Source organism: Photinus pyralis, unplaced genomic scaffold, assembly GCF_008802855.1.
Source record: "Photinus pyralis isolate 1611_PpyrPB1 unplaced genomic scaffold, Ppyr1.3 Ppyr1.4_LG5, whole genome shotgun sequence".
Lineage (NCBI taxonomy): Eukaryota > Metazoa > Arthropoda > Insecta > Coleoptera > Lampyridae > Photinus > Photinus pyralis.
Genome location: NW_022170596.1, coordinates 9,916,026 through 9,941,379, shown reverse-complemented (window position 1 = coordinate 9,941,379; position 25,354 = coordinate 9,916,026). Strand labels below are relative to the sequence as shown.

Genomic DNA, 25,354 nt, shown 5'->3' with positions numbered 1-25,354 from the left:
AACATTAATACATGCACTATGCAGTTATCTTTTATCTTTTGGCATTAAAGTAATCTAACCTAACCTTACCTTTAATTTTCTCGGCGAAAACTTGTTGGTTGTTACCTACTGTTGAAGAAAAGGACCAAAGGAAGCTCACCCCAATTAGGTAACAAGTAAAACTTTTACTTTTATGGCTGGTTAACCGATAGTTGAGTTGAACTCCAAATTTACATCTAAATCTACGTGCACGCATTAGTTTTGCGCAAGTAACTAAAATTGTACGAGTATTATTTATAAAAAGTGGAAGTAACAAAATCGCGGCAAAATTGTTCATATATAAATCCGTTTTCATTTGGAAGGTATTGTTCTGGATGTATGTTCTTCAATTATATAGTCACTGAATAAGAACATACAAAACAAATAATGGTACCACTGTAGGTCCTTAATCAGGTTCTCTGACAACAACCAATCGCAATATACGTCACTTTGCAACTTTCAAAATGCTCATGTGACATCTAAATTTGCAGTTTGTTATCACAATGTTTATTTTTAGGGTATTTCTTAGGAATAATTCAATCAAAATTTCAAAAACCCATTTGTAAGTAGCAGCTCAGCCAAGTCTAGTTTCTGTTCTATCCTTTCTTAGAGATTGGACATCGCGCCGTTCAAAATTGTTCCACACGACAACCCCGAAAAAAGGTGACTGCGGACAATATGACGTTTGTACTATATCGGAAGGTATGGTGGACCCTTGCAAACCAGAACCCACAATCGTTATTATTGGCGCCGGGATTGCCGGATTGTCAGCAGCGCACCGTCTAACACAGTGTGGCATTAGTAACATTACCGTTTTGGAGGCAATTGACAGGTTAGTCACCTAGAAGTTGAAGTTAAATACAACAAATTCAAGTGTAGGCCTGGAGGTAGAATCCATTCCTGCTGGTTAGGCGATGTGATCGCAGAAATGGGAGCGCAAAACATCGAGGGAAGCTGCATAGCCAATCCAATATATACATTAGCCTGTCAGGAGGGTTTACTAAAACCGCCAATTCGTCGAAGTAATCCATTGCACAATCTCTATTGTACTAGTGATGGCCGAGCCGTGGACGTGCCGATTTCGATTTCCGCCTTTCACACTTTTCAACAGATTGAACATGAAGCAATGCTGTTATTCAGCATGAATACGGGACGCCAACATGGTTCTTTGAAAAACTTCTTCGCAATACGCATACAACAAGAACTGCAACATTTTCCCGAAGAACAGCGCTATGACGCCGCTCGAGTTATGTACGGTTTAACTAATGTGATTCGTCAACGTACCGGGGAGGATTTAAGTCAAGTTAGTGCAGATAATTACGGCAGTTTCATTGTCGTACCCGGTGGTTCCATACGGGTTCCCTTTGGGTATGTTGGAATTCTTGCACCACTGCTACGGGACCTGCCAGAATGCGCCGTGAAGTATAATAAGCCCGTCCAGTGTATACGTTGGGGTGCGGTTACCCAAAAGGAAGGAAGTTCAAGGGCGGTAGTGCATTGCTGTGACGGTGAGGAGTATTGCTGTGACTACGTAATTATTACTGTTTCGCTCGGAGTTTTGAAGCAACATGCTGATAAACTGTTTTGTCCTACTTTACCGGCGGAGAAAATGGAAGCAATACATAATTTAGGCTTCGGGCAGCTAAACAAAGTATTTTTGGACTATGCCAGACCGTTCTGGGTGTGGTCTGAAGGTGGTCTTAGATTTGCGTGGTCGGCCGAAGAGTTAGAATGCAGGAAGGATTGGACGAAGGGGCTCAGTGTAGTAGAAGAGGTTGAGGGAAGCAAGCACGTACTGTGTGCGAGTGTTTGTGGTCCCGAGGCGAAACAAATGGAGCAAGCCTCAGATGAGGAGGTAGCGGCGGGTGTGACTAAGGTGCTAAGGCAGTTTACTGGTGATGCATCGCTGCCGTATCCCAATACCATTTTAAGATCGAAATGGTCCAATGACCCATACTTTTGCGGAGCGTACAGCTTCATGAGCCTATCGTCTACTGTGGGCCATCAATGTGATCTTTCTAGCCCTCTGCCGGGACCATGCGAACCTGTACCTCCCATATTACTATTTGCGGGCGAAGCTACTTGTGCTGGACACTATTCAACTGTACACGGAGCTAGACTAAGTGGAATAAGGGAAGCGGAGAGAATTATTCAGTTAACAAAGAAGATTGGGGGACCGCCTCCAAAACGTTAGACAGAATTTAGAAACAATGTGCAGTGTTTTCTTATCACGTAAATACCAAATGTATGCTTGACGTTTTGGTAAAGTAATAAAAACCGTCTTCCTCGCTTACGTAAATCTTTAAATCAATAATTGTAGTTTCTTTATCCCAAACTAGTGCCCAGCAAAGAATTTTTGTGACATAGTATACATGTGATACATTTTTATTGTAGCTACGTTTCGATTCCAATTAAACACTCCTTGCGGGGGCAAAAATTTACAATTATCGTATTATATATCTGACTAACTCAATCTAGTACATAAGCTAGCATATCAAAATACAAATAATCAAGGACCGACACCCCGACATCATCGAGATTTTGTTTGATATGGATTCCTGGTGCTTCAAAACGTGTATTTCCGAAAAAAATGTAGGGGGGTCACCTTTCCTTATGGGGAAGGGGTGCTATTTTGTTGAACACGTTTGTGGCTGTTTATTCTTTGAATCTGTGACTTTTCTCTCGCCTCAAATTTCCGCTTACACCTAAACCGTGGGTCGATCCATATAAATTAAATCATTCTTAGTAGCTTGTCTATTGTAACATTTATAACTATACTCGCTGCTTTTAATTAAAATGTCATCAAACTAAGGGTTTTGGTTGGATTTGTAGCTAAAGATTGTTTGGCCGTGCAAATAAATAATGTATCCTTTGTCAACATTAGTTATACTTCGTTCACGCCACTAATACATATATACACTATTCTCTCGCTAAATACATTAAATAAATATATATACATCGATTTTAAATACACATCAAACTACATTACTAAAGCCAAGAGTTGGTCCATAGGATTGTTGCCTCAAACGTTGAAAATACTTTAGTGGTGTCCATTAACGCCATTCGTGCCATTCGTAGTTTGAATACCATTACTACCATTAATACTCTTAATACCGTTTACTTTTATAACGTTATTATCCTCGACAATCTCTTTAGCTGCCGCTTGAATTTCGTTCCACGACACTTGGATATCGTGTTTTTCGGTATATCGTGAGCAAATTGCCAATCTGAGGAAGTATTGATCGCCAATTTTCGACGGGACGAGATGAATAACGCCCCTTCCGTTAATTTTCTTTAACAAACTCTCGTTAAGCTCATTCGAACCTTTCAGCCTGAAGCAGACCAGTCCCATGAGCACTTCGGCGGTAATTTCGAAACGTTTGTCTTCGTTAACGAGCGTCTCGAAATGATGCGCCAGTGCAATTTGCTTTCTGATATGCATTTGCAGGTTCTCGATACCGTACAGACGTAAAACGAACCACATTTTTAGCGATCGGAAACGGCGTCCCAGAGGGATTTGCCAGTGTCTGTAATCGGGAGCGCTGCCCTGCTGATCGTGCTTTAGGTACAAGGGGTCCACGTTGAAGGCATTCACAACCCAGTACGGATTTTTCAACCACATCGTTGAGCAATCGAAGTTGATCAACAGCCATTTGTGTGGGTTGAAGTTGAAGGAGTCGGCCTTTTCGACTCCCTTCATCAAGTATCGATACTCTGGACATATGAATGCGGATCCGGCGTACGCTGCGTCGACGTGTAACCAAACCTCGTATTTGTTGCAGACATCGCCGAGCTCTTCAAGCTTGTCAAAGGCGCAGGAGGAGGTTGTTCCCAAAGTACCAACAGCCTGAAACAAACAGTTTGTTCATTAGTGACGTTTATCGTCTATAGAGCGTAAAAATAAAACAATTCTTAATGGAAATCTATTGTTAACGAAAAAAAAAGCTTTTAGCTTTAGAAAAATTGGGATCGGATTCGCATTACTGCCAAGCTAATGATGTATGTACTTTTGGTACGTGACATTTAAGCATCGTAAACAATGTCGCCTTTGGCCTAATTCCTACTTTGGAAATTTAATTCAGAGATTATAATCAATAAAACAAAAAATTTCCAAATAAACCAAACTAACATAAAGTGGCGTATTTAAGAAAAAAAGGTGAATTTGTTCGTGTCGTAACCGGGAATATTGCGGAGGGTTACCGAATTAATACGTGAGTGAACATTTTCTTTCATTTCGGTGTAGGTATATTTGGATTGGCGTTATTGCGTTTAAATAAATTGATACCGCGAAAGCGTTAGGGTCCCAGGTCCAAATAATTTGCATTGCATTATTTGTTGTAGTGGCAAATTACGTTAAAAAACAAGTTCAGTAATTAAAATTCTGAGCCTAATTTCTTTATTATTTATTTTATTATAAATAAATTAACCATAACCGGTAAAAAGGCTTTTTAGCTATCAAAACCAAACGTTATAAGAGTAATTTTGGACATTCTCTACTGGCAAAGATTGGTAATTTTTCCAGTAAATTTTTGCTAGAAGTCATTTTTATATTCCTGAAGAGGTCGATTTACGCCCCGCCCCATGAACATTTTTGTGTATTTTTTATGATGATCGACCACCCAGACCAAAGATATTATTCTTTTTTTTCTCATTAATATATTGCAAAATTAGAATTTCAAGTTCAGTAATGCTAGTCTTTTGAGTACAATTTTGTACTAGGTGTTTGATTGTTAAATAATTGATTACAATTGCTCATGATCATGAGACAGGCTTGAAATTTTTATTTTCTATTAATTACATGAAATGCCTACATCTGTCTAAGTGTACAGAAAACTGGAGTGGGGCCGATTTTATTTTGAAAGATATATAGTGAGCGGCAAAATGTTGAACAAATTCGTTTAAAAATCAGGAGTTGGGTTTCAAAAAATGCTCGCTCACGTCTATCATAATTTTTTCTTGTGCACTTTTTTCATTAAAAAGGAAATATACAGGGTGCATCAAAAAGTAGATTTTGGTACCACAGTTGATTTTTTTAAATGAACAATGTTTTTCAAATCCAGTTTTTGAATTCTGTGTCAAATTCTATGCACCATTCATGTAGCATGTCGTATACCTATCTTTAACCCTTTCGGAGCAAAACTAAGAAAACCACAATTCAAATTTAGGTACATATCTAAATTTTTGACGCATCCTGTATATTTTCTCTTTACCGCAAAAAAAAAGCAAGAACAAATTATGATAGACGTGCGAGCATTTTTTTTAAATCCAACACCTGATTTTTAAATAATTTTTTTCCACATTTTAACCGCTCATTGTATTCAATTTATATGAGTAGGTACTTATTTGAGAGTGATTATGTATTAAAAGTCCGGTCCATAAATATGAAAGTCACTTCAAGTGTGGTAAATTTGTATCATATCTTTCTGCTCTGCACTTGAAAAAGGCTTTTTTGCAATAAAACTAGCATAAACGTAAATGACAATACTTGAAAGAGGATAAAACTGTCAAACTTTCCTTTATAACAAAAGACGATTTGTTTTTCCAAAGCACTCTTCTCAAAAAAATGAAAAATTCATTTTTAGGAAAAATTTGATACTGAACCACCATGTGTGATACATCGTTGTAAAGAGAAGAAAAAACGTCATCTCAAAATGTCAAAATCCAAAATGGCGTCCGTAAGAAAAATTAAAGTTTCCACGTGTTTCTCCGTCATCTTGAAAAGTATTAAAAACGGGATTCCATATTCGAATCTCCCATAAAAGGGGTCTGAACAACATTTCTCTTCATATCTAGTACCATTAGTTTATCATGAAAACATTAAAAATGAAAATCAGAAGTTTTCGTTTTTTTGCTATATTTTCAAAACAATTGAAGATTTTTTCAGACTATTATTTAGCACGAAAACTCGCTACTTTTCCTCATCAATACAATGAGAGATAAAATTAATTTTTAACCCCCCTCCCCTTTACCCCCCCCCCCCCGTTCATGGTTTTGGACTATCTGTCCGTCCGTCTGCGTTTGTCGCTCGTTGTCTATATTGGTTTGAAACAGTTTATTGTAGGTATGACTCAAAAGTCATATAAACATAGGTCCATAAACGCTTTGTTACTAATGTGTACAGAATGTTATAGTTCTACCTTACACGTTACAATAATTTAAACCTTTAATTTATAAACATATGCAACTACAAGGTACAATTTTCAATACCAACTGTCTAACTACATAAAAATTCTTGTTTCACAATCTACCAGTGAGGGGTAGAAAATGGATCGTAACCCCTGAAAGAAACATCACCCTGATTTCTCACTGGCACTGGCATGACCAACTTTTATTTCAAATTTGAGCGAAATATCTCAATAAAGGCAGGAAATATAAAGGAAAAACTTACACATCTTGAAATTTCGAGACCCTGGAGATCGATAACGAAGCATTTGCGCACCTATGTTTATATGAATTTTTAGGCCGAAAATAATCCAAAAAACTAACCCCTTCCGTATATACATCATATACATCATGTTTAGAAACCTTTTGTATTTATTTTTTATTCTTTTATCTTTCATTCACTTTACACAAGTGAACACAAAACTCAATAACCATATAAGAAACAGTACACAAAAACGAAAATTGAACATAATCTTCAAAGTTATACACAATCCCACGATATAGTTGATCTTATTCCAGAATAACGCAAAAATACAACTTGGGAGGCCTCATTACAACATATAACAGCCATGGTCTAACACTGTAATGTGTTAGGAAAAGAACATGAGACAAGGGGACAAGTAAATCCAAATGGTTCTCTCTCAGTATCCATTCGGACGTATGGAAAACCCACAATCCAGTCATTTCCCAAGAATATTGAAAGAAAAAGCTCGTTGAAAAAATGGAAAGTAGGGATGGATGTTGAAAATACAACATGTTCAAAAATCTCAAAACTACTATTCAACTTTAATGACATTCAAAGTGCAGAACTCTCTTGCCATAAGTAAACAACAAACATTCTCCTTCGAGAATGTATCAATGTACACATTCATTCAAACCGACGCCGTCATAATACGGAACAATAACGATTAACAGATGTTCGTCCATGAACCAAAACCTTGACTTTCCAATATTTGAGGTGTATAATCCGATCACTTCCTCAATAATCGCGTGAGGAAAGGACAGGTAGCAAACAATGCAACCTTGTGTATATTCGCGACTAATTAGAGAATTATTTTAAACATCACACTTACATAAAACGGTATAAGGCCGTCTTCAATGTCTTTCTGTATGGCCTCCCTTAAAGTACTTCCAGTTAACCTATGCTTATCATCGGTAGGAAGTGAACGCATTCGGACACCTCCCAGCAGACCGGCTCGCTCTACCGACGAATGACTTTGACCTGAAAAACGATACATTTTAAATTACATTTTTAATTTGGGAGTTCATGACAATAAATCACTTACTGGAAGTATACGCAACAAGTCTCTCGATGATATGGCTCTCCGTCCATTCGGGATGTTCCCCTTTAACCGTAGCAATTTTTCTCGCCTTCGCTCCAAGTAGTGCGACTAAAGTGGCTTCACTAGCAGTTCCCTGAATGACACCGCCGCCCTTTCCTCCAGAACACGCCAGAAACTCGGCGGGCAAATCCAACATTTTTCCCAACCAGTCCAACATCACGACCTCCAATTCGGTACATGCTGGACTCGCAATCTGAATTAAAAGAGTAGAATATAATAGGTCGGGTTGTCATTTACACAAAGGGATTGCTAGAAAGTCAATTTCCCTTATCCGCTTTCGGAGCGCACCCGCTTTCAAGCTTTATTGCTCCGAGATCTCTTAAGGTATTTCACTCGCTATCCTTCTTTGTCATCCGGGTGAATGCAATGGAGACTAATTTATGTATTTTCAATTAGTACAAAAAAAAAATAAGGCGTCGAAGGTTACACACGTTCTGTTCTAGTTATTTTTCAATTTCCATTCTACGTTTATATGACATTTGTAAGGTCCTTGCAAATTATTCAGTGCAGTTATAAATTCCACAATCAAAGTTACGTCGAACAAAATTTTTTCTTTCTTCCATTACAAGAAAAATGACTGGAAAATGTCACGTATAATATAAAGTAACAGCGGAAAGGAATTAATGGCAATAGAACAAAGTGCAGGAATTTGAAGGGTACCTACATTAGAAAAAAATATGGAGCAGTCACGCTAACATTCAAGGTAAGCTTCGAAGAGATGCAGGTGTCCTGTATAAGACGAAGAAAATAATCAGTCCCAATGCGATCGGGGATTCCATCTTCCACAAGTTTTACGGTTATTGCGAAAAAGAAAGTACGTACGAAATAAACAAGCATGACGCAAACTTACCCATGAAAATCCTATGCACGCGATTGCTCCACTGAGAATATCAGCAACAATTGCTGGGTACGAGTTTGCAGTGGGAAAATAGGCATGAAACTTTGGCGAGTGCCAGTGAGTTACCTAAAATTAATAAATTAATCAATGTCGTATTTCATAATCGGAAATCTTACGCCGGGCATAATCAATTTTTCAACGTCTGCCAAAACGTCTTCCCATCTATCCGGTTTATTTGGCGCCTGTTCCGGTAACAACGGACGCAAGTAGCCAGGTTCAACAGTTGGTAAAACGCGCCTAGAAACGGTAAACAGCCGCTTTAGGTCAAGGTTCTACTAAGCAAATTGCTCAGTCGAGCGCATATCACTTTTACTATTAAAAAATAACAACAAACAAATACGATTTTCTTTAAAATCGTTAATTTCCTGATTAAATACTTGGAGTCTGTAATGTGTGCCCCTTTGAACTATGGAAAGTGGCAGTAGAGTTAAAATTTTGCAAAGTTATCCAAAGAGTTAATTGAAATTTATCACTGACACAAAGAAGTTTAATAGTGCGTTTAAGCCCGCAATCATTTCATAAAACTTATTAATCAAAAGTCCTTGATGGCCTAACTAAAGCTTTCATTGCTTTAAACACAATAGAACAAATTGCCAAGTACATTGTAAAATCCTTACCGATCTCTAATATTCTCCAAGTAATTTGCGACATAGTCGATCATTTCCTTTCCAAAATCCTTAAACTGATTAGCTTCCATTTCTGAAAGCAGATAGCGCAATTAGAAACTTCATATAATAAGATTACTTCAATACGCTTGAAACGTAACAAAATTAGTGTCAAGATTTTAACTAAATACATTCAATTTTGCAATTACGAGAAGAAGGTCGATTAAACAAATAAATTGCGCAATTGTCAACCGAAGACTAACTACTATAATAATCTCGTGCAAAATAAAATTTGAAACTCATTACATTGTTCAACTTTAGACTAACCGCCCTTTAATGAAATCTCCGCAAAATCCATTGCGAGTCTAAATTAAATCACGCACCTTATTTGCTATCGTAAATAAATAAATAAATAATTAACACTCGATCAACTCTTCACCACACTCTTTGATAAAATACAATACATTGCCAGTGAGGAATTGCTTAAATCTCAGCAGGAGGAGAAGTGGAGGGCCCCACTTTCAGGCTGGTATCGATCATTACCTTCATGTGCAGAAACAACCGAAGGGTTTTCCACTTGCAAATCATTTATCTATAATATAAAAAATGGTGTTGCGGGAAGGCCAATGTGGTTCTTTAGCGCGAAATTTGCGTAGAATACTTCGTAAAATTAGACGGTGGTTTTGTTTTATCGCAAACTACGTTAAAATATCTACCGCATTTTGAAGTATATTTTTAACCTTTTATCTTAAAGTACGCATTTTCGCAATTGAAAGTGAACTTTGGCGGTAATGTTGACAATTACGTAATATAAAAGTTTTCTTCCTCATTGATTGGACACTAACTACCCTTGAAAATTGAAATGAAATTAATTACGGTTCCGTTTGACCCCTAAGAGTTAAGTTGTCACAAATGAGAACGTAATTTCTAATATTTCTATCGCGCTGGTATAATTTATGCTTGAATGACATATGAAAATTGCTAAATCATTAACCAAATTACCACAGCGTTAGTTAAAATTGAGCCACTTGAATTGCCAAAATCCCATCGAACTCGAAGGAGTACATTTTGGCGTTTCCCAAGAAAATTAGCAAAATTGGTTACTTTTTTACCCTTAATTGTCTTCAATCATAATATGTGGAGACTATCAGAAAATACCATTTAATATCAACAAGTGCCAGAGATTAACAAGCATACCAGGTACCTCATGGTAAAAATGACCTTTCGACTAAAGTTCCTGCTTAATGGTAATTACTACCATTTTAATTCTAATTTATTAACTTACGTGATGGAGGTACAACGATTGTAAGAAAAATAATTGAAGAAATGAACGTTTGATTTGTTATAACCTATACAGGATTTAACATACAACTATGCAGGGGTAATATGGGAAAGTGGAAATGATACGCTTATCAAAATTTTCACTCAAAGGTCCTCGACCATTGACAACTTTTTTTTAAATAGTAACAGTTTTGTACACTTCCTGATATACCGGAAGTAGTCGCAAGTTTTCTTATTTTAAATAGTAACCCCCATTTTTAGCCCATTTTTTTAAGAATTAAAAACAATAACTCTTGTGCAGATAAATCGCATTTTTTTAAAACCGAAAAAACTTTTGTTTTGACATCACCAATGGATATATTTCTTGCAGACGTTTCAATCGCCCTTTGCGAGTACCCCTTTCCGACAATCCTTTCTTGAGGTTTAAGGGAATATACCCGATCACGATAAGAGGTCGAGGAGGAGGGCTATGGTTGGTAGAAATTAATTCCTTTCGTTGAGACCTTTCATTAGAGTACCCTGAATGATAAAACTAGTTCCACTCCCCCCCCTACACTACCACCCCTTACTTTGATAAGAGGACAGCAAGAAGGGCAGTAGTTGTTAGAAAACGGTTCCTTTCGTTGAGACCTTTAATTAGAATACAATGAGAGATAAAATTAATTTTTAATTAAATTTATTAAATTTATTAATTAAATTTAAAATGGTGGTAATTCGAATAATCATAATCATTTTTCATAATAATATACGGGGTCTTCACAAATTACAAAAATAGTTGCTTCGGTTTTTTTTAAACTCGGATTTTTTAAATGGAAACCCCTTTCTATTTCAGATACATACAGGGTGTTTTTTTGGGAGCTTTAGTTAAAAGTTTCTGGGAAAGTAAAATAGGTAGGATTTTGAAAATTTGTACTTAGGTGTTACTCTGAAGGCCGAATCGATGTAAAATATTTTCAAAATGGCCGCACTTCCGGAAACACCGGAAGTAGATAGTAACTTCGTTATTTTAAATGGCAACCCCTATTTTTTATTGCTTTTTTGGATTCTACGTGAAATTTCACTTCTTTTGATACCCATATGTCGATATCTACCATTTATGGTTTTTAAGTTATTTTGACTTTAAGAAAAAAAATGGCGGATGCAGATGGTACCTTGATAATTGATTACTTGCAAACGGTTGTAGTCATGGCAACCTATTTTTATCAGTGCATAGAGAATGAATAGGGCTTTCTTTTACCTGTACTTAAAACAAGTTAAGTTGCGTACAACCGCACCTATGGAGATCCAAATATGCCCATTTCGATTCTCTATCTCATGGAATAGTAAGAACATGGTCATTCCATTAAAAAAAACTGAGTTTTTAGTCTTTGAAGTTTCATAAATTTGGATATCCATAGGGGCGGTCGTACGCAACTTAACTTTTTTTTAAGTGCACTAAAAGAAAGCCCTATTCATTCTCTATGCACTGATAAAAATAGGTTGCCATGACTACAACCGTTTGCAAGTAATCAATTATCAAGGTACCATCTGCATCCGCCATTTTTTTTCTTAAAGTCAAAATAACTTAAAAACCATAAATGGTAGATATCGACATATGGGTATCAAAAGAAGTGAAATTTCACGTAGAATCCAAAAAAGCAATAAAAAATAGGGGTTGCCATTTAAAATAACGAAGTTACTATCTACTTCCGGTGTTTCCGGAAGTGCGGCCATTTTGAAAATATTTTACATCGATTCGGCCTTCAGAGTAACTCCTAAGTACAAATTTTCAAAAACCTACCTATTTTACTTTCCCAGAAACTTTTAACTAAAGCTCCCAAAAAAACACCCTGTATAGTCATAGGGCAACAGACAACCCTTACGTAGTTAGAGAAAAAAATGTCCAAAACGTGGAGAACTTTTTCTTTGCCGATTTATATACCATTTAAGTAACCTTCGAATTGTACTCTTATTTAAGTTCTTACTCAAATGTATATCCGATTTTCTCACGCCATCTAGGTATTTCCTTTGTAAACCCCTGCAGTGAAAATGTACTAGATTTTTGATTACTGTAGTTCTTTGTTTCGCCGTTAGAGGCTATCTATTATAGGTTCCTTTTACCTAGTTCTTTGTTTCGTCGCTAAAGGTTGTGATCTTTTTTTTCTACTTCAGCCTTCTTTTCAGTGAAGATTCTGCCGTCATATTAGCTGGTTGCAAATTATTTCTTCGGCACGCCATTACTTTTCTACTGACTTTTGTATACAAGGGCGTAGAGTGATTTCTTTTTCTTTTTGTATGTCTGTGGCTATGCTCCATTAAAGTACTCAGGCGAATTTGTATTTGCACATGATCAATACGAAGTATGTATATTTATGACGCAGCATTTTTATGAATCCGTAGGTATGTTTTTAGGGCTTTATCTCCCCTCAAGCTTATCCTCAAACTTTGCATATAGTTTTCTCTCAAGTGGATTCGTATTGAGTATTAATTACGGTTCAGTATCCGATTGCCCGAGTGCCAGCATTGCTTTGGCAATATTTTATGTGCCGCGCTATTCACTACCCTCCTTATTTTTAGCGCATTTTTTAAGAATTAAAAAAAATGGGTAAAAATTAATTTTTTCTACAACTGTCAAAAAACCTGTCATTTTCTGACGAATTTCGAAGCGCGAAGTACTAGATTTTTAAACGGTTAATTAATAAGTAAGGTTGCCCTTGACAACGTGCGCGAAATCGTCAACAGTGAAAAAAAGTATTTCGCGCACGTGACAAAGTTGAGCTTAAACAGCAAATTTCATTAACAATCGCTTCAGTTGTAGAAAAAATATTGTATATAACGCCAGCGCGAACTTATTTCGCGCATTTGACTGATATTTTAACTCGGCTTCGCCTCGTCAAAATACCTTCAGTCTCAATGCGCGAAATTGAACTTCGCGCTCTTGTTATATAAATAACTATTTTTCTACAACTGTCAAAAAAACCTGTCATTTTCTGACGGATTTCGAAACGCGAAGTACTAGATTTTTAATCGGTTAATTAATAAGTAAGGTTGCTCTTGCAACGTGCGCGAAATCGTCAACAGTGAAAAAAAGTATTTCGCGCACCGGGACAAAGTTGAACTTAAACAGCAATTAATATTAATCAATCGGTTCAGTTTGTGAAAAAATATTAGATATATAACGCTACGCGAAGTTATTTCCGCGCATTGACTGATATTTTAAACTCGCTTCGACTCGTCAAAATACCTTCAGTCTTCAAATTGCGCGAAATTTGAACTTCGCGCTCTTTGTTATAATAGAATAACTATTTTTCTACAACTGTCAAAACCTGTCAATTTCTGAACGGAATTCGAAACGCGAAAGTAACTAGATTTTTAATCGGTTAATTAATAAGTAAGGTTGCTCTTTGACAACGTGCGCGAAATCGTCAAACAGTGAAAAAAAGTATTATGCACACGGACCAAGTTGAACTTAAAACAGCAATTAATTAACAATCGGTTCAGTTTGTAGAAAAAATTGTATATAACGCTAGCGCAAGTTATTTCGCGCATTGACTGATATTTTAACTCGGCTTCGCCTCGTCAAAATACCCTTCAGTCTCAATGCGCGAAAATTGGAACTTCGCGCTTCTTGTTATATAAATAACTATTTATTTCTCATTGTGTTTTCTAATTAAAGGTTCAGCGAAGGAACCGTTTTCTAACAAACTACTAGCCCATCTTTCCTGTCCTCACTATCAAAGTAACGGGATAAGAAGACGAGAGGGGGGGGGGGAGGTGGAACTAGTTTTATCCTTCATGGTAGTCTAATGAAAGGTCTCAACGAAAGGAATTAATTTCTACTAACCATAGCCCTCCTCCTCGACATCTTATCGTGATCGGGTATATTGCCTTATACCTCAAGAACGGATTGTCGGAAGAGGGTACTCACAAAGGGCAATTGAGACGTCTGCAAAGAATATATTCATTGGTGATGTCAAAACAAAAGCTATTTCGGTTTTAAAAAATGCGCTTCATCTGCACAACGGTTGTGCACAATTTATGCTTGTTTTGTTTGTGTTGTCATCATATGTTACAGATAGATAAAGAGCACCCTTTTCACCTCACAAGGTTGTGACCTGAAGTACAAAGGTCATCAATAAATAATTGTACGACGATCATGGAGGAAATGACTTATGCCAGAGTTATAACAAAGTGGGTTTCCTTTCGAGGTAAGTTCCCAGCACTCCTACTATAGCAATTAAGAAAGGTGTTTTATAGGTACTTTAAAGGGCGATTTAAACTATAAAACACCGTATTATGGTCAAGATTTTTGTATAGCAACTGAAGCTTATTTTATCCGAATTCGTCTTTTATAATATTTTATCATGAGAAAGGCTGGCGTAGGTAGTAACCATGGTAATAGAATCAACAAAAATAAGTACAAAAAATCAGCGTACTTCAAGTACTTAGTATATACCTGAAGGACGTTACCATTGACGACGTACTTTACAAGGAACAATGAATTTTATAGATAAAAGTATCTTAACAAACGAGTTTAAATGAATCTTGGAATTTAAACCTTTTTAAACCTTTGTGCATAATTCTTACACCATGTTGCTAATATATGGCTAATTGAATACGGCATAACGATAGCCTACTAAATTATGACCTCGAAGGTCATCCATCATCAAGTTTTTTTCTTTAAAGTAGAATAATTATTGTTACTTCACTGATTATGTCAATAGTTATCATTTAAATGTGGTTTTTAACTAAGGTATACATTTGAAATAATATAAGAATATTATATTAATCTACAAAAAATGTTCCACTTTATTAAATTTGTCATTCTTAATTATTGTTCAATATAGTCAATGTTACTACAAACACTTCCAGAAGGGATTTACGTAAGAAATAAATGCAGAAATTTGCGCCATTTATAGGTACCTCAACCAATGCACACCTACAATTTTAAGTATTTCTCAGTGAAAAAAGGTTATCCACCTGCGTCTATGAATGAAGATCAGCTACTGAGAGTAGACTTTGATCGTGATTCATGATGTCCACTTTTCTGGGTCAATGGAGATTAGTAACTCGCCGTTCGACGATCTTTGCGCGGGCAATCCCTCCACAACAGTAATGACGCAAATTATTTAATTTTCTCTGTACCTTGCATGATCATTATTCTACGAATGTATCGGACAAATCTTTTGGGATTTTTTTCAGTTTTTATGGAAGAAATTTCATTTATTTTGCGCAACTTTTTATTTTTTGTTGACATAAAACATGAAAAGTATCATTTGCAATAACATCTTAAATTTGCGGAATGTCGTTGCGAAAGCTTTGTAAAAAATTGAAAAAGTGAGAAAGAACAGACACTACGATTTCATAGTTATTTGTTGAGTTGTCTCGAGTGTCAAGAAGTGTTATTAATGCCCTTAGCATCAAGAAAAGGTATCACACCGCGTACTACACAGTTTGCGGCACTTGCGATCGGAAGGGGCATTTTAAACACTTGTAAACGACCTTTAACACTATCGGATGGATCCATAATGGCGGCTGTCAATTACCAATAGATCCTTTTCTTTTAATCCTGAAAATCAAATGTTTGGGATGTTCTTTTCCGCTGATTGACTGCGGGCAATAATGATTGAGTATAATTGCGTTGTGTAAACTAAGTCAGCCGGACGTTTTATTTAAATGGCTTCGGTGCCTGTAGTAATGATTGGTCACCACCCTGTATGTGCATTTCAGTTATTGTGGTTGTTTATTGGAGAACGCAACACCATGTCTTTTAATTTCGCAGCCGATTTTGTCTGGTATCAGAATTATTAGTTGTTAATTTTGTTTAAATAATTGCCTTGTTTATTTTGTTTATTTTATTGTAAAGTTATTATGTATTAGTAACATCTGGAAATTATTTACGTAGTATTTGTAAAAGTTTATCTCATATTTTTCTCCGGTCGTAGATAAGAAGTTTACTGGTCACTGCGTACGCTAATTAAATTTCAAGATAAAGACGTGTTATCGCCGTATTGAACACGGGTGCAGTTTGATTTTCCGTAGATGCGCATTATTTTGTTAAGGAAGGAGGAACGGAAGTGAGGCGAGGGAGAGAGAGACGCGTTTTTAATAAACGTTAAACTGACACCTATTGTTGATTAAGCGTTTGTTTGGTGATGACGTGTTTGTGGAAGACGTGAATCGAGTATTGAACGTTAAAAGACAGCATTTGAGCGTATTTGTTGCAAAACAGTCAGTTTTGCTGCGTGTTTTCCCTTTTACGAAAAAGTGGTTTCGGCCGCCGTTACCGTAAACAAACGCTGAAATTAATATACCGTTTGCAACTGTTCCCGTACAGATATTTGTTTTGTTGTAGAGTTCGAAAGCTCTCCTTCCAGGGAAGAGGGAAGAGACGTTATATTCAGCTCACTTGATTAATTATTGGAAGCGTTTAGTTTCCCAATGAGGCATTGAAAGTGCAAGTCCATCCAGGTTTACGCCAGTATTATAGTGTAATTAGCGATAGATAATGAAATGAGTTGCAGTAGGCAGAATCCGATTAGACCATCAGTCGTCTCAAAGGAATCGCTCTTAATTAATTTGAATTTTTAAGACGTCAGCAGGCCGCATAATTAATTAAAGCAGTTTTAATTTTTGGATGTAAATAACCGCGAATACGCCGCCGGCTCGAAATTTCCTACGTTCTCTCTCCGTATTTTGGAAACTTTATATAAGCTGACGCTTAATTTAGAGGAATTTTTTTTGCATTTTTTCGCGTCGAAGAGTCGACACGGTACTGATAACTATAGAGATAAGCGTTGGATACCGTCTTTCTCGTTAATTATAAGGGGAATCTTTCCCGTAGTTTTAGTTAAGACATTAATGTTATTGTTTACCGGTCTCGAATTAGTAACTTGCTGTTTTGCCGTGCCCGTGCCGTGTGCCCACCGTTTGCATGCGAACTACTGAAGTTCGTCACAACTGTCATTCTAAACTCCTTAGTTATTCGCCGGAAAAATCCGCTCGTACTGTTATACATTTTCGATCGTTCTAATTACTAAAACTATCGCACGCTGGTTTTACCGAAAAAGTTTATTTCTACTGAATTTCAACGATATGAATGGGCATTAAGATTGTGTTATCGCCCGTAAGACTGGCACTGATAACCTTTCCAGGCCATTCACCGGTCACGACGCATCCGGTAGCCAAAGGCACACAAAATATAGATCGCCAGACCCATTAAAAATCAATTGACTGAATTTGAATATATTCAACCCCTAAAACAGCGAAATATTCAAATCCGTAATGGGTTCCCGTTACAATGTAACATGAAAGTAAAAATTTGTTTTTGCTCTGTATGCTAAACTTGTTGGCAGTAATCGAGGAAATGTAAATAAATAAATTCAATTAATTCATTCAATTCAATACTACTTATATCAGATCAACACTGTCACTGATTGAGGGGGAATATAAATATTAGTAGGAGTGCACCTATCACCCCTAGGTACTTTTTATTACTATTTGGCATTCGCTGATTAGTTTGATTTGCGGACGGATTTAAATAACTTGAGTTAATTATTTAATTGGATCGGGATATGACCCAGCGATATTCAACTTTAAGTAACTGCTTCGATGAATCGATGCCGTTGTAGAAAAATATACAAGAGCAACTCCAGTTCACCGATCATTTTTTACGTTTGAATACGTAATAAATTTATTCTGGATAAATTGGCTTCATTAAAGTCAAATCATATCGCGCGGATTGATCGCTGATTGTTAAGCTCTCCAGTTTTTCAACTGCGGGTGACGTTTCCAAGGCAACAGAGTGCTCTCGTGCAACAAGTAGGAAAAGTCGACTGACCGAGTTTATTTCCATTTCAATAGAACTAAAGTGGATATACTTCGCTACTGTTCTAACAAATTAAACGTTTTCTCCCCTTCCTCAACAACTATCACGTACCTAGTTTATTTAAACAACTCAAGGTATACGTTATGGTCAGATACCCAAAAGAACAAGGTTGGATCTTATTTCTCCTTAACACACATTTTTCCGAATACCACATAGGTACTTTAAGCGAGCATGAAAATTTATAGAATCCTTCCAACGCAATCGTGATACATAGAATCATGTTTAAAACATTCTTCTCCCACATCCAGTTTTTGACTTAATTAAATTTATTTCTTATGCTAAGCTTCATTTCGGTAGCATTAGTCATGGCCAAGTTCACCAACCACTCAATATTCAAGTATTTCTCCACTCCACACTATCGACGTACCTACTTACCTCCATCATATTTTGTTCTTGTCGCTATCATTAAGTTTCCGAAATTCCAGATTTGTTAGGTACCAATTTCACTACGAAAAACAGCAATTTGCACTTCAGTCAATACGATAAGTGTTGTGGTCTTTGTTACTCGATGGAGTGTTAGGCGTTAGTAATCGCTACTCAAAGACCTTTGGTCAATTTTATTAGGGAACTACAAAACGAGCATAGGTATATACCTATGCTCTTTGCAATAAGAACAAAATATTGTTAGTCTGGACGTTAGTACTTTGCATCTAGTAACACAAGGAAGTGGATTGGATAGAGACTATATGAAATCGATTTGAGTGTCTTGTAATGGCTTGCATAAAATAAATTTTAATCTCTACGGCACTGGTAATAAATATACTGTAACCATTTTTTGTAGTGAAATAATGAAATCCACGGCTAGCTCAGTAATAAATAAACTTTTAATGACTCCTTGGTGGTTGTGCTGTGTTCTTAAACATGTTCGTTTATTTGGATCACCATATAGATATTTATTTACAAAAAGAAACGGAAACATAATATATAATAAAATTTACAATTTTCGGTCGTCGTCAGCTCTGCGGTATTGTTGTGGGATGGAGTATCTCCGTGGGTCGTTGAGCAATATCGTCGTAGGATAGATGTTACTGTACGGAGTCGATGGGTTGCTTATCGGGACCAGTGTCCAGCGTTCGGTCAGTCGGGCCTTGATGGGTGTCGGCGGCAGCGAGCTGATTACGGAAAGGGAGGTCTGCGGTGTCACCTGCGGCATTTGTATCGTCCCTAAACGGGGTTTTACCTTCTGGCTTCAGTGCTGAAGCGGAAATTAGGTGTAGGCTACAGAACGCTACTTGACCTTAACCTGCTAAGGAGCGAGGTAAGATAGAGATCTCGTCTCGCCCGCCGCCCCTTTTCTTTACATTTTTCGTGATTTAAAATATTGATGTAATTTATACAAGAAATACAAAATAAAATTTCAATTCCTCTCTCATGATCGCGTTTAAAATCTAATTAATTATCTAAATTTTTTAATATTTATAATTAATTCAAAGCCTATTGCATTTTCTTATTCAAAAGGTTTACACATCTCTGAAGGCTAAAGAAAATTTAACGTACACAAATCCTAATCAATGATCTTAAAACTCCACCTTACAATCAATCAGAAAAAATTACCCAAATCTTTTGTTTGGGTTTGCTTGTCATTCGTAAAAAAAATACAAATCTGTTTACGGAAGAAAATTCCATGGGTCGACCTCTTCAGGAATGTAAATATGACTTTGAGCATCGAAAATCTCGAAAACGATCGACTCTTGTTTTTATACAATACAAAAATGTCAAATAACTTCCTTTATCGATGAGTTTTCCCCAAATTACAGTCGATTCGCTCCTTGTGTAATACAACGTGGACGTTATGTATCGCTAGATAAATTTTGGCAACTTGTTGAAAGTGATTTTTGTTTACTCACTGGAATAATTTACCTCTGAGTCAAAAAACCGAAACGGACCCGACGAAAAAGCAAAGCTCCTACGTTTTTTATACATGTAAGCATATAGCAGAAAGTCCGTCCCTCATGCTCCGTAAGAACGATCTTTAGAACCGGCAACACTGTGACGTTTTGAGTCTTATCTGGCACACTCTCTTCTTCTCTGAAAACGCTTGATACTATCGCATTTTAATTTCGTTCTCTTTCACTATGAAGTGCTACACGTATAAAATTTCCTATATGATGTGTGTTTATTATAAACTGTCCATACTTATTAAGAAATATAAACCAGCTAGAGACAATCATCTGGCATTTCTAGGAGCCAACCCTCTTTGCAAGAATTTTAGTTTTTTTGGTTTACCTATCTTTGTTTAAAAAATTATTATTTATAGAAAATCGATCTCTCTTGGAGTAAGAATATTTAGTTTTAGTATTTCCATCTTGTATATCGTTTGAGTTAGTTTTATGTAGTTATTTAGTTTTCTAATACATAACACTTCATATATTGTTTCTATCTTATATATCTATTTCTATCTTATAAATGGCACGTTAAGTTAGTATATAGTTGTTTCATTTACGCACCTCTTCACGTTTCATTTTACTTAAATATATGTATTAATTCCTATATATTTTTCTTTTGTTGTAATGGTCAACCGTAGGGATCACGGGATCCCGAAATACCGGGATCCCGCAGCATTTTTGCGGGATTGATCCCGCACATAAATGGAGCGGGGTACCGCGGAATTTGCGGGACTGAGGAATTTTTCGACCAAGGAGACAACTCTGTTTACTTTGTTAATGAAACGCATAACGGAGAAGTTATTTTTTAAATAATAAATTAAACTTTTTTCGTTAAAAATGTACTATGATTATGGAGGCACTTTAGAAGTTCACCTTTTTGTGCTTTACAGGTGAGGTTTTTTTGAGTTCTAAGTTAGGCTGAAGGTACTTTTTTGTTAAATATTGTGATAATTAGCGAATTATTTTAATACAGAAGTTAACCGCACAGAATTGCTTATTTGCCAATTTATGTAGTTTTGCGGGATCCCGCAAATACCGAGATCCCGCGGGATTAACATCTAACAATCCCGCATTTACCGGGATTAAGATTTTGCTGCGGGATTGCATTCCCTAGTCAACCGTAAATAAATGAATAAATATACTGTCAAATTTGTAAATTCGAAAAAAATTCTTTAACATGGCAAAGCGGACACCTGTTACAGTCTCTGTGTGTTCCCGGATGGTTTAGATTCATAATTGGCCTCGATGATCTCGATCGGATTATGGGATTTTTTTAACTTTTTTTTTCGATTATGTCGCCCTCTGCTATTTCGCGTATCAATCGATGCATGCGCCAACTAACTTGCGTCGTACCGTGTCGATATGTTCACATTTTTTACATTCTGGGGTTCATGGCCTCATGGGTTCATGGGTCGGGTCATATATCTGTCAATCGAGCGTGCGAAGTCGCGGGAGAAAATCTAGTTACCCATATATATCATCCAGAAATAAGTGAACCATTCTTATCACGATATCTTATCGTTTAGATCAAGTTCCTGTTCCTTTTTTAATAAATGTGGCTGCAACAGCACCTTTCTATTTCACTCAAATACATGCAATACAAACGACTTTAATTTGTCCAAAGATTGCTATATTTAAGAACGATTAAATTCGAATTTTATTTGAGAATTTTTAAACGTCCACCAAAATTTACATAAATAAAATAAGGATATCTATGGATGGCGATGTAGATAAAAAAACAGGTTCGAGATGGTTACCCCTGGCTGTTACAATACTTCGTGAAGCGATATAATGATATAGACTGTAAAGTGGATCCTTCCGTCGGAGACCTTTTCTTCTAAGAATTTATCAGGGAGTAGTTGGCCTTTGGATGACGTTTTTTGTATGTTATCTTCCAATGTTTGTAGAAGGAAGCAAGTCCAACAACACACTGCAATCCCCTTTTTATCTCACCCATAGCGCAACACGTCTTCATCCCAGGTTCCAGATCAATCCCAAGCTCCCAACCTGCACCAGGTTGAGCGTTGCATTCGGTACTCGGTGTCGCAATAAGTCGCAAGACGATAGGATTGTTGCACGCTGCGAGTCGACGAGAAATTAAGGAAAGGCTAGATTCAGTTGCTAGTGATAAATTGTGGATTGTCGTTTAGAGTAGTAGCCACCTAGTGATACTTAGAATTGTAGTCACCGATCTGCGCCCCTGCACAATTGATTTGTGAATCAATTTGAGACCTAGCTATATGTATGCCGGAACACTGCAATATATACATAGCAAGTATGAAAAGTCTATACAAAACTCGTTTGAAATTGATTCACAACTAGGGGCACAGATCCGTGATTACAATGACATGTATAGGTAGTTTCTCATGAGAAGATAAGTACACTTGAAATGAGGAGTCTGTGGCCCTGCGTCATTGATTTGTGAATCAATTTCAGAGATACGCAGACATTCGCTAAAACACTGCAACATCTATCTTTCTTTTCAGTATATTTTATGTACATTTGTGAATTTTAGAGCCAAAATTAGTTTTCACGGATTACAACACATTACATTATATCGGAAAAATCAGAATCGGAATCTCTTTTCCACGATCTACCAAATCCGCGCGCTTCATTAGAGGGAGGTAGAAAAGGCACTATACTTTTTAAAAATCTCATTGTTCTTTTGTTAACGTCTGCTGCAAACGCGCCTACGCCGCTCCTGCAAAAGACAAGAGCTTACAATTGAAACCTGCATATATTAATGACCTTACTTGAGTAGTCTAAAGTCTAGAGCTCTACATGAATGTAACATGCATAATAACAAAAATACACTTAGTGCATAGCTGCTTGCGACTAAAGCCGATTCTGACTTTAGAACATCCAAACCATTAGTGACATAGTACGAATCTACATCAATTGACATCATAAGGTCCCTTACATGATCTGGTATTGTGGGTATAAAAGCTACAAACTTCATATGCAATGGACACCAAAAATCAGCCATAAGTACTTCAACCAATAAGACCGAAACCATAAACTAAAGTAAAAAGGTTCCATTAAATACCTACGTAATTGCAAAATACCTGCGCGCTTTGCTTACCTCTATAACCAAGCTAAATGGTTTTATAAGCCCACGAAAGCAAGACGGATAGGGATTTAACGGGATGTTCCAAAGTAAATAGAAGACTGCCACCAGGAACAGTAAATAGGACGGATATGGGATACACTCTAAGTTAACGGGAGTTCGAAAAACGTAAGTTCCACAGACATTGAGGGCGCATGCTGATGCAATCGCGAGAACTTTACCCATAATTTTGAGATATATCAATTTTTTGAATTTAGTCTATTACATCAAATTTGACATCAGCAAAACACACCTGATGTTGATGAATGACCAACGCCCACTAGAGACTACATATGAGAAAAAGATTGTGAATTACATCGCATTGATAAAATAAGATGCTGTGGGTTACATGATCTTACAAATGAATAAAGGGGTCGCGCTCCCTTTTTCAAATACGAATAAGCGGATCAAACAGTATCAAAGATTATAAAATAGGTTCACCTCTCAGTCATACCTCTTACACCGTTACAGGTAAAAACCTCTAGTTGGAATAGCTTGGGTGAACAACGTGTGGGAACCTACCCCCACGGTTAGGCAACACACCCTACAATTTCGCAAAGTAGATATTTATATGATCCATCGTTAAGATAAGCGTTTATGAAGATAAGAGGTACAATAAAGGTACCTCAGTGGGAAGGCGGCAGAGCGCGCCGCGTAATTCATACCAATCGGTCCATTAAGCTAATGGCGAAGAAAGTCTGGCGAGCAGCGGCTACATCAAGTTATCTTCGCGCTGCGGACAAAGATATTCGCAGAATTTCCAATGAAGTAAGCCAGAAAGTTAAACCTTTGCACGACGGAACATCAACGAGGATTCTATAATCGGTCCGTGCAGAAACCACTTGAAAAGCCAATTTCGATTCCACATCGAAGAAACAACCAGAGAGAAGTCTATAGTCGGTCCGTTCCAGGAAGCAGTAATAATTTCCTGAAAGTATGGTGACCATGACCATATTTGGATTTGACCCAGTTTCAATAGACTTGTTACATGTCCCATGTAAGTATACTGTGCAAAGTTTCAACCGAAAAGGTTCAAGCGTTTGGCAGGGACAGAGAGGCGTGACCCCACGGGGGCATTGGATTTGGCCCATTTTCAATAGGCTTATTACTTGTGGCATATAGGTCAACTGTACAAAGTTTGAACCAAATCGGTCCAAGCGTTTGACAGTTATCATGTTCACGGACACCATCGATTCCCCTATAAAGCTTGCATCCCTTTGCTCTGCCGCTTAATAAAAGAAAATTACAGGTCAGCTTTTGTGTACATAGCATCAACCTATAGGACTGCGCGTGCCAAAATGCTAAGCGCGGATACTGCAGGTGAGAGAGAAGGGAAAACTAACAGGCATGCTCTTTCTATCGGGTTTCTGTCGATCGCATTCAAATTAAATTGAAGAACCATAATAAGATGCGTAACCGTAAGAGAGAGCTTGGTTCTTCATTTTTCCCTCTCTCTCACCTGCAGTATCGGTGCTTTCTCTATATGTCAATTTGGGATGTAACGGAAGTGGTTATATCGGAATCGAATTCGGAATCGGAGTTTTTAAATTTGGTTTATGGGAACCGGAATCGGAACCGTAAAGAAGAGACATATGTCACATCTTAAACAATACAAAATATGTAAATAGATAAAGTGACTCGAAAAGAAGCAAATTATACTTAAAGAACACAACAATAAGTGAAAAGGTACCTAGTCAACCGAAGGCACAAGGTGAGGAAGGTTCGCCGCGCGTCAAGTATAAACTTATTTGTACGCGAACGTACTAATTGTGGCCGCACCGACCCTGTCCATCAACCTCCGATATAACATCCGGATCCGATTAAAATTTGTCGAAACCGAAATCGGAATCCGGAATCGAAAGTTCCACTCTTTCGGAATCGGAACCGAAGCTCCCGTTACATCTCTAATGTCAATGGTTCAAATCAAAACTGTAATCACAATAACCCTAGAGAAGGAAATATAGAGAGAGAGAAACTTTATTTACTAAATAAATGCCTGCTTATTATGGTAACAAGTTGATGCCTATTTTAAGACACAGGAGTATAAATGATTATTAATGATATTTACCGAATTTTGAATGAGGCACTTTACAATTTTTTCTAGAATTTCTTTGCCGAAACCATACTCTTTGAATCGATTTGCGAGACGTTTTGTCTATAAAAGATGTTCGTAAAGTGAAGCAATTTT

The 25,354-nt window shown here is 37.0% G+C and overlaps 3 protein-coding genes across 4 annotated transcripts; 1 reads left to right on the top strand and 2 right to left on the bottom strand.

The window, feature by feature from the left end:
- The first annotated feature begins 411 nt into the window (after positions 1–411).
- LOC116170494 (spermine oxidase-like) lies at positions 412–2,311 on the top strand. Its single transcript, XM_031486936.1, has 3 exons — positions 412–580; positions 629–850; positions 898–2,311. Exons 1-3 carry the CDS (start codon positions 522–524, stop codon positions 2,210–2,212), a joined length of 1,596 nt encoding a protein of 531 aa, XP_031342796.1. The 5' UTR covers positions 412–521; the 3' UTR covers positions 2,213–2,311.
- Positions 2,312–2,887: 576 nt separating this feature from the next.
- Positions 2,888–9,501, bottom strand: LOC116170495 (aromatic-L-amino-acid decarboxylase-like). Of its 2 annotated transcripts, none has more exons than XM_031486938.1 (7): positions 9,354–9,501; positions 9,039–9,120; positions 8,538–8,658; positions 8,374–8,487; positions 7,467–7,716; positions 7,254–7,402; positions 2,888–3,865 (listed from the first exon to the last, which is right to left on the bottom strand). In XM_031486938.1, exons 1-7 carry the CDS (start codon positions 9,382–9,384, stop codon positions 3,059–3,061), a joined length of 1,554 nt encoding a protein of 517 aa, XP_031342798.1. In that variant the 5' UTR covers positions 9,385–9,501; the 3' UTR covers positions 2,888–3,058. The 2 variants fall into 2 exon arrangements, with proteins under 2 accessions (XP_031342798.1, XP_031342799.1); XM_031486939.1 differs by having other exon boundaries at positions 9,410–9,478.
- A 13,050-nt stretch (positions 9,502–22,551) lies between these two features.
- On the bottom strand, positions 22,552–23,433 carry LOC116170503. Its single transcript, XM_031486952.1, has 3 exons — positions 23,143–23,433; positions 22,814–23,079; positions 22,552–22,761 (listed from the first exon to the last, which is right to left on the bottom strand). The coding sequence occupies exons 1-3, from the start codon at positions 23,350–23,352 to the stop codon at positions 22,608–22,610; spliced, it is 630 nt and encodes a 209-aa protein (XP_031342812.1). The 5' UTR covers positions 23,353–23,433; the 3' UTR covers positions 22,552–22,607.
- Positions 23,434–25,354: the final 1,921 nt, after the last annotated feature.

Coding starts and splice junctions, on each gene's coding strand:
- LOC116170494 (XM_031486936.1), top strand. CDS start 522: ATGTTTATTTTTAGGGTATTTCTTAGGAATAATTCAATCAAAATTTCA. Junction 581..628: donor AAAATTTCAAAAACCCATTT/GTAAGTAGCAGC, acceptor ATCCTTTCTTAG/AGATTGGACATCGCGCCGTT. Junction 851..897: donor GTTTTGGAGGCAATTGACAG/GTTAGTCACCTA, acceptor ATTCAAGTGTAG/GCCTGGAGGTAGAATCCATT.
- LOC116170495 (XM_031486938.1), bottom strand. CDS start 9,384: ATGGATTTTGCGGAGATTTCATTAAAGGGCG. Junction 8,659..9,038: donor TTGGAGAATATTAGAGATCG/GTAAGGATTTTA, acceptor TACCGTTTCTAG/GCGCGTTTTACCAACTGTTG. Junction 7,403..7,466: donor ACTTGTTGCGTATACTTCCA/GTAAGTGATTTA, acceptor ATCGTTTTTCAG/GTCAAAGTCATTCGTCGGTA.
- LOC116170503 (XM_031486952.1), bottom strand. CDS start 23,352: ATGGGTAAAGTTCTCGCGATTGCATCAGCATGCGCCCTCAATGTCTGT. Junction 23,080..23,142: donor CATTTAGCTTGGTTATAGAG/GTAAGCAAAGCG, acceptor TTTTTACTTTAG/TTTATGGTTTCGGTCTTATT. Junction 22,762..22,813: donor CTAGACTTTAGACTACTCAA/GTAAGGTCATTA, acceptor TGTCTTTTGCAG/GAGCGGCGTAGGCGCGTTTG.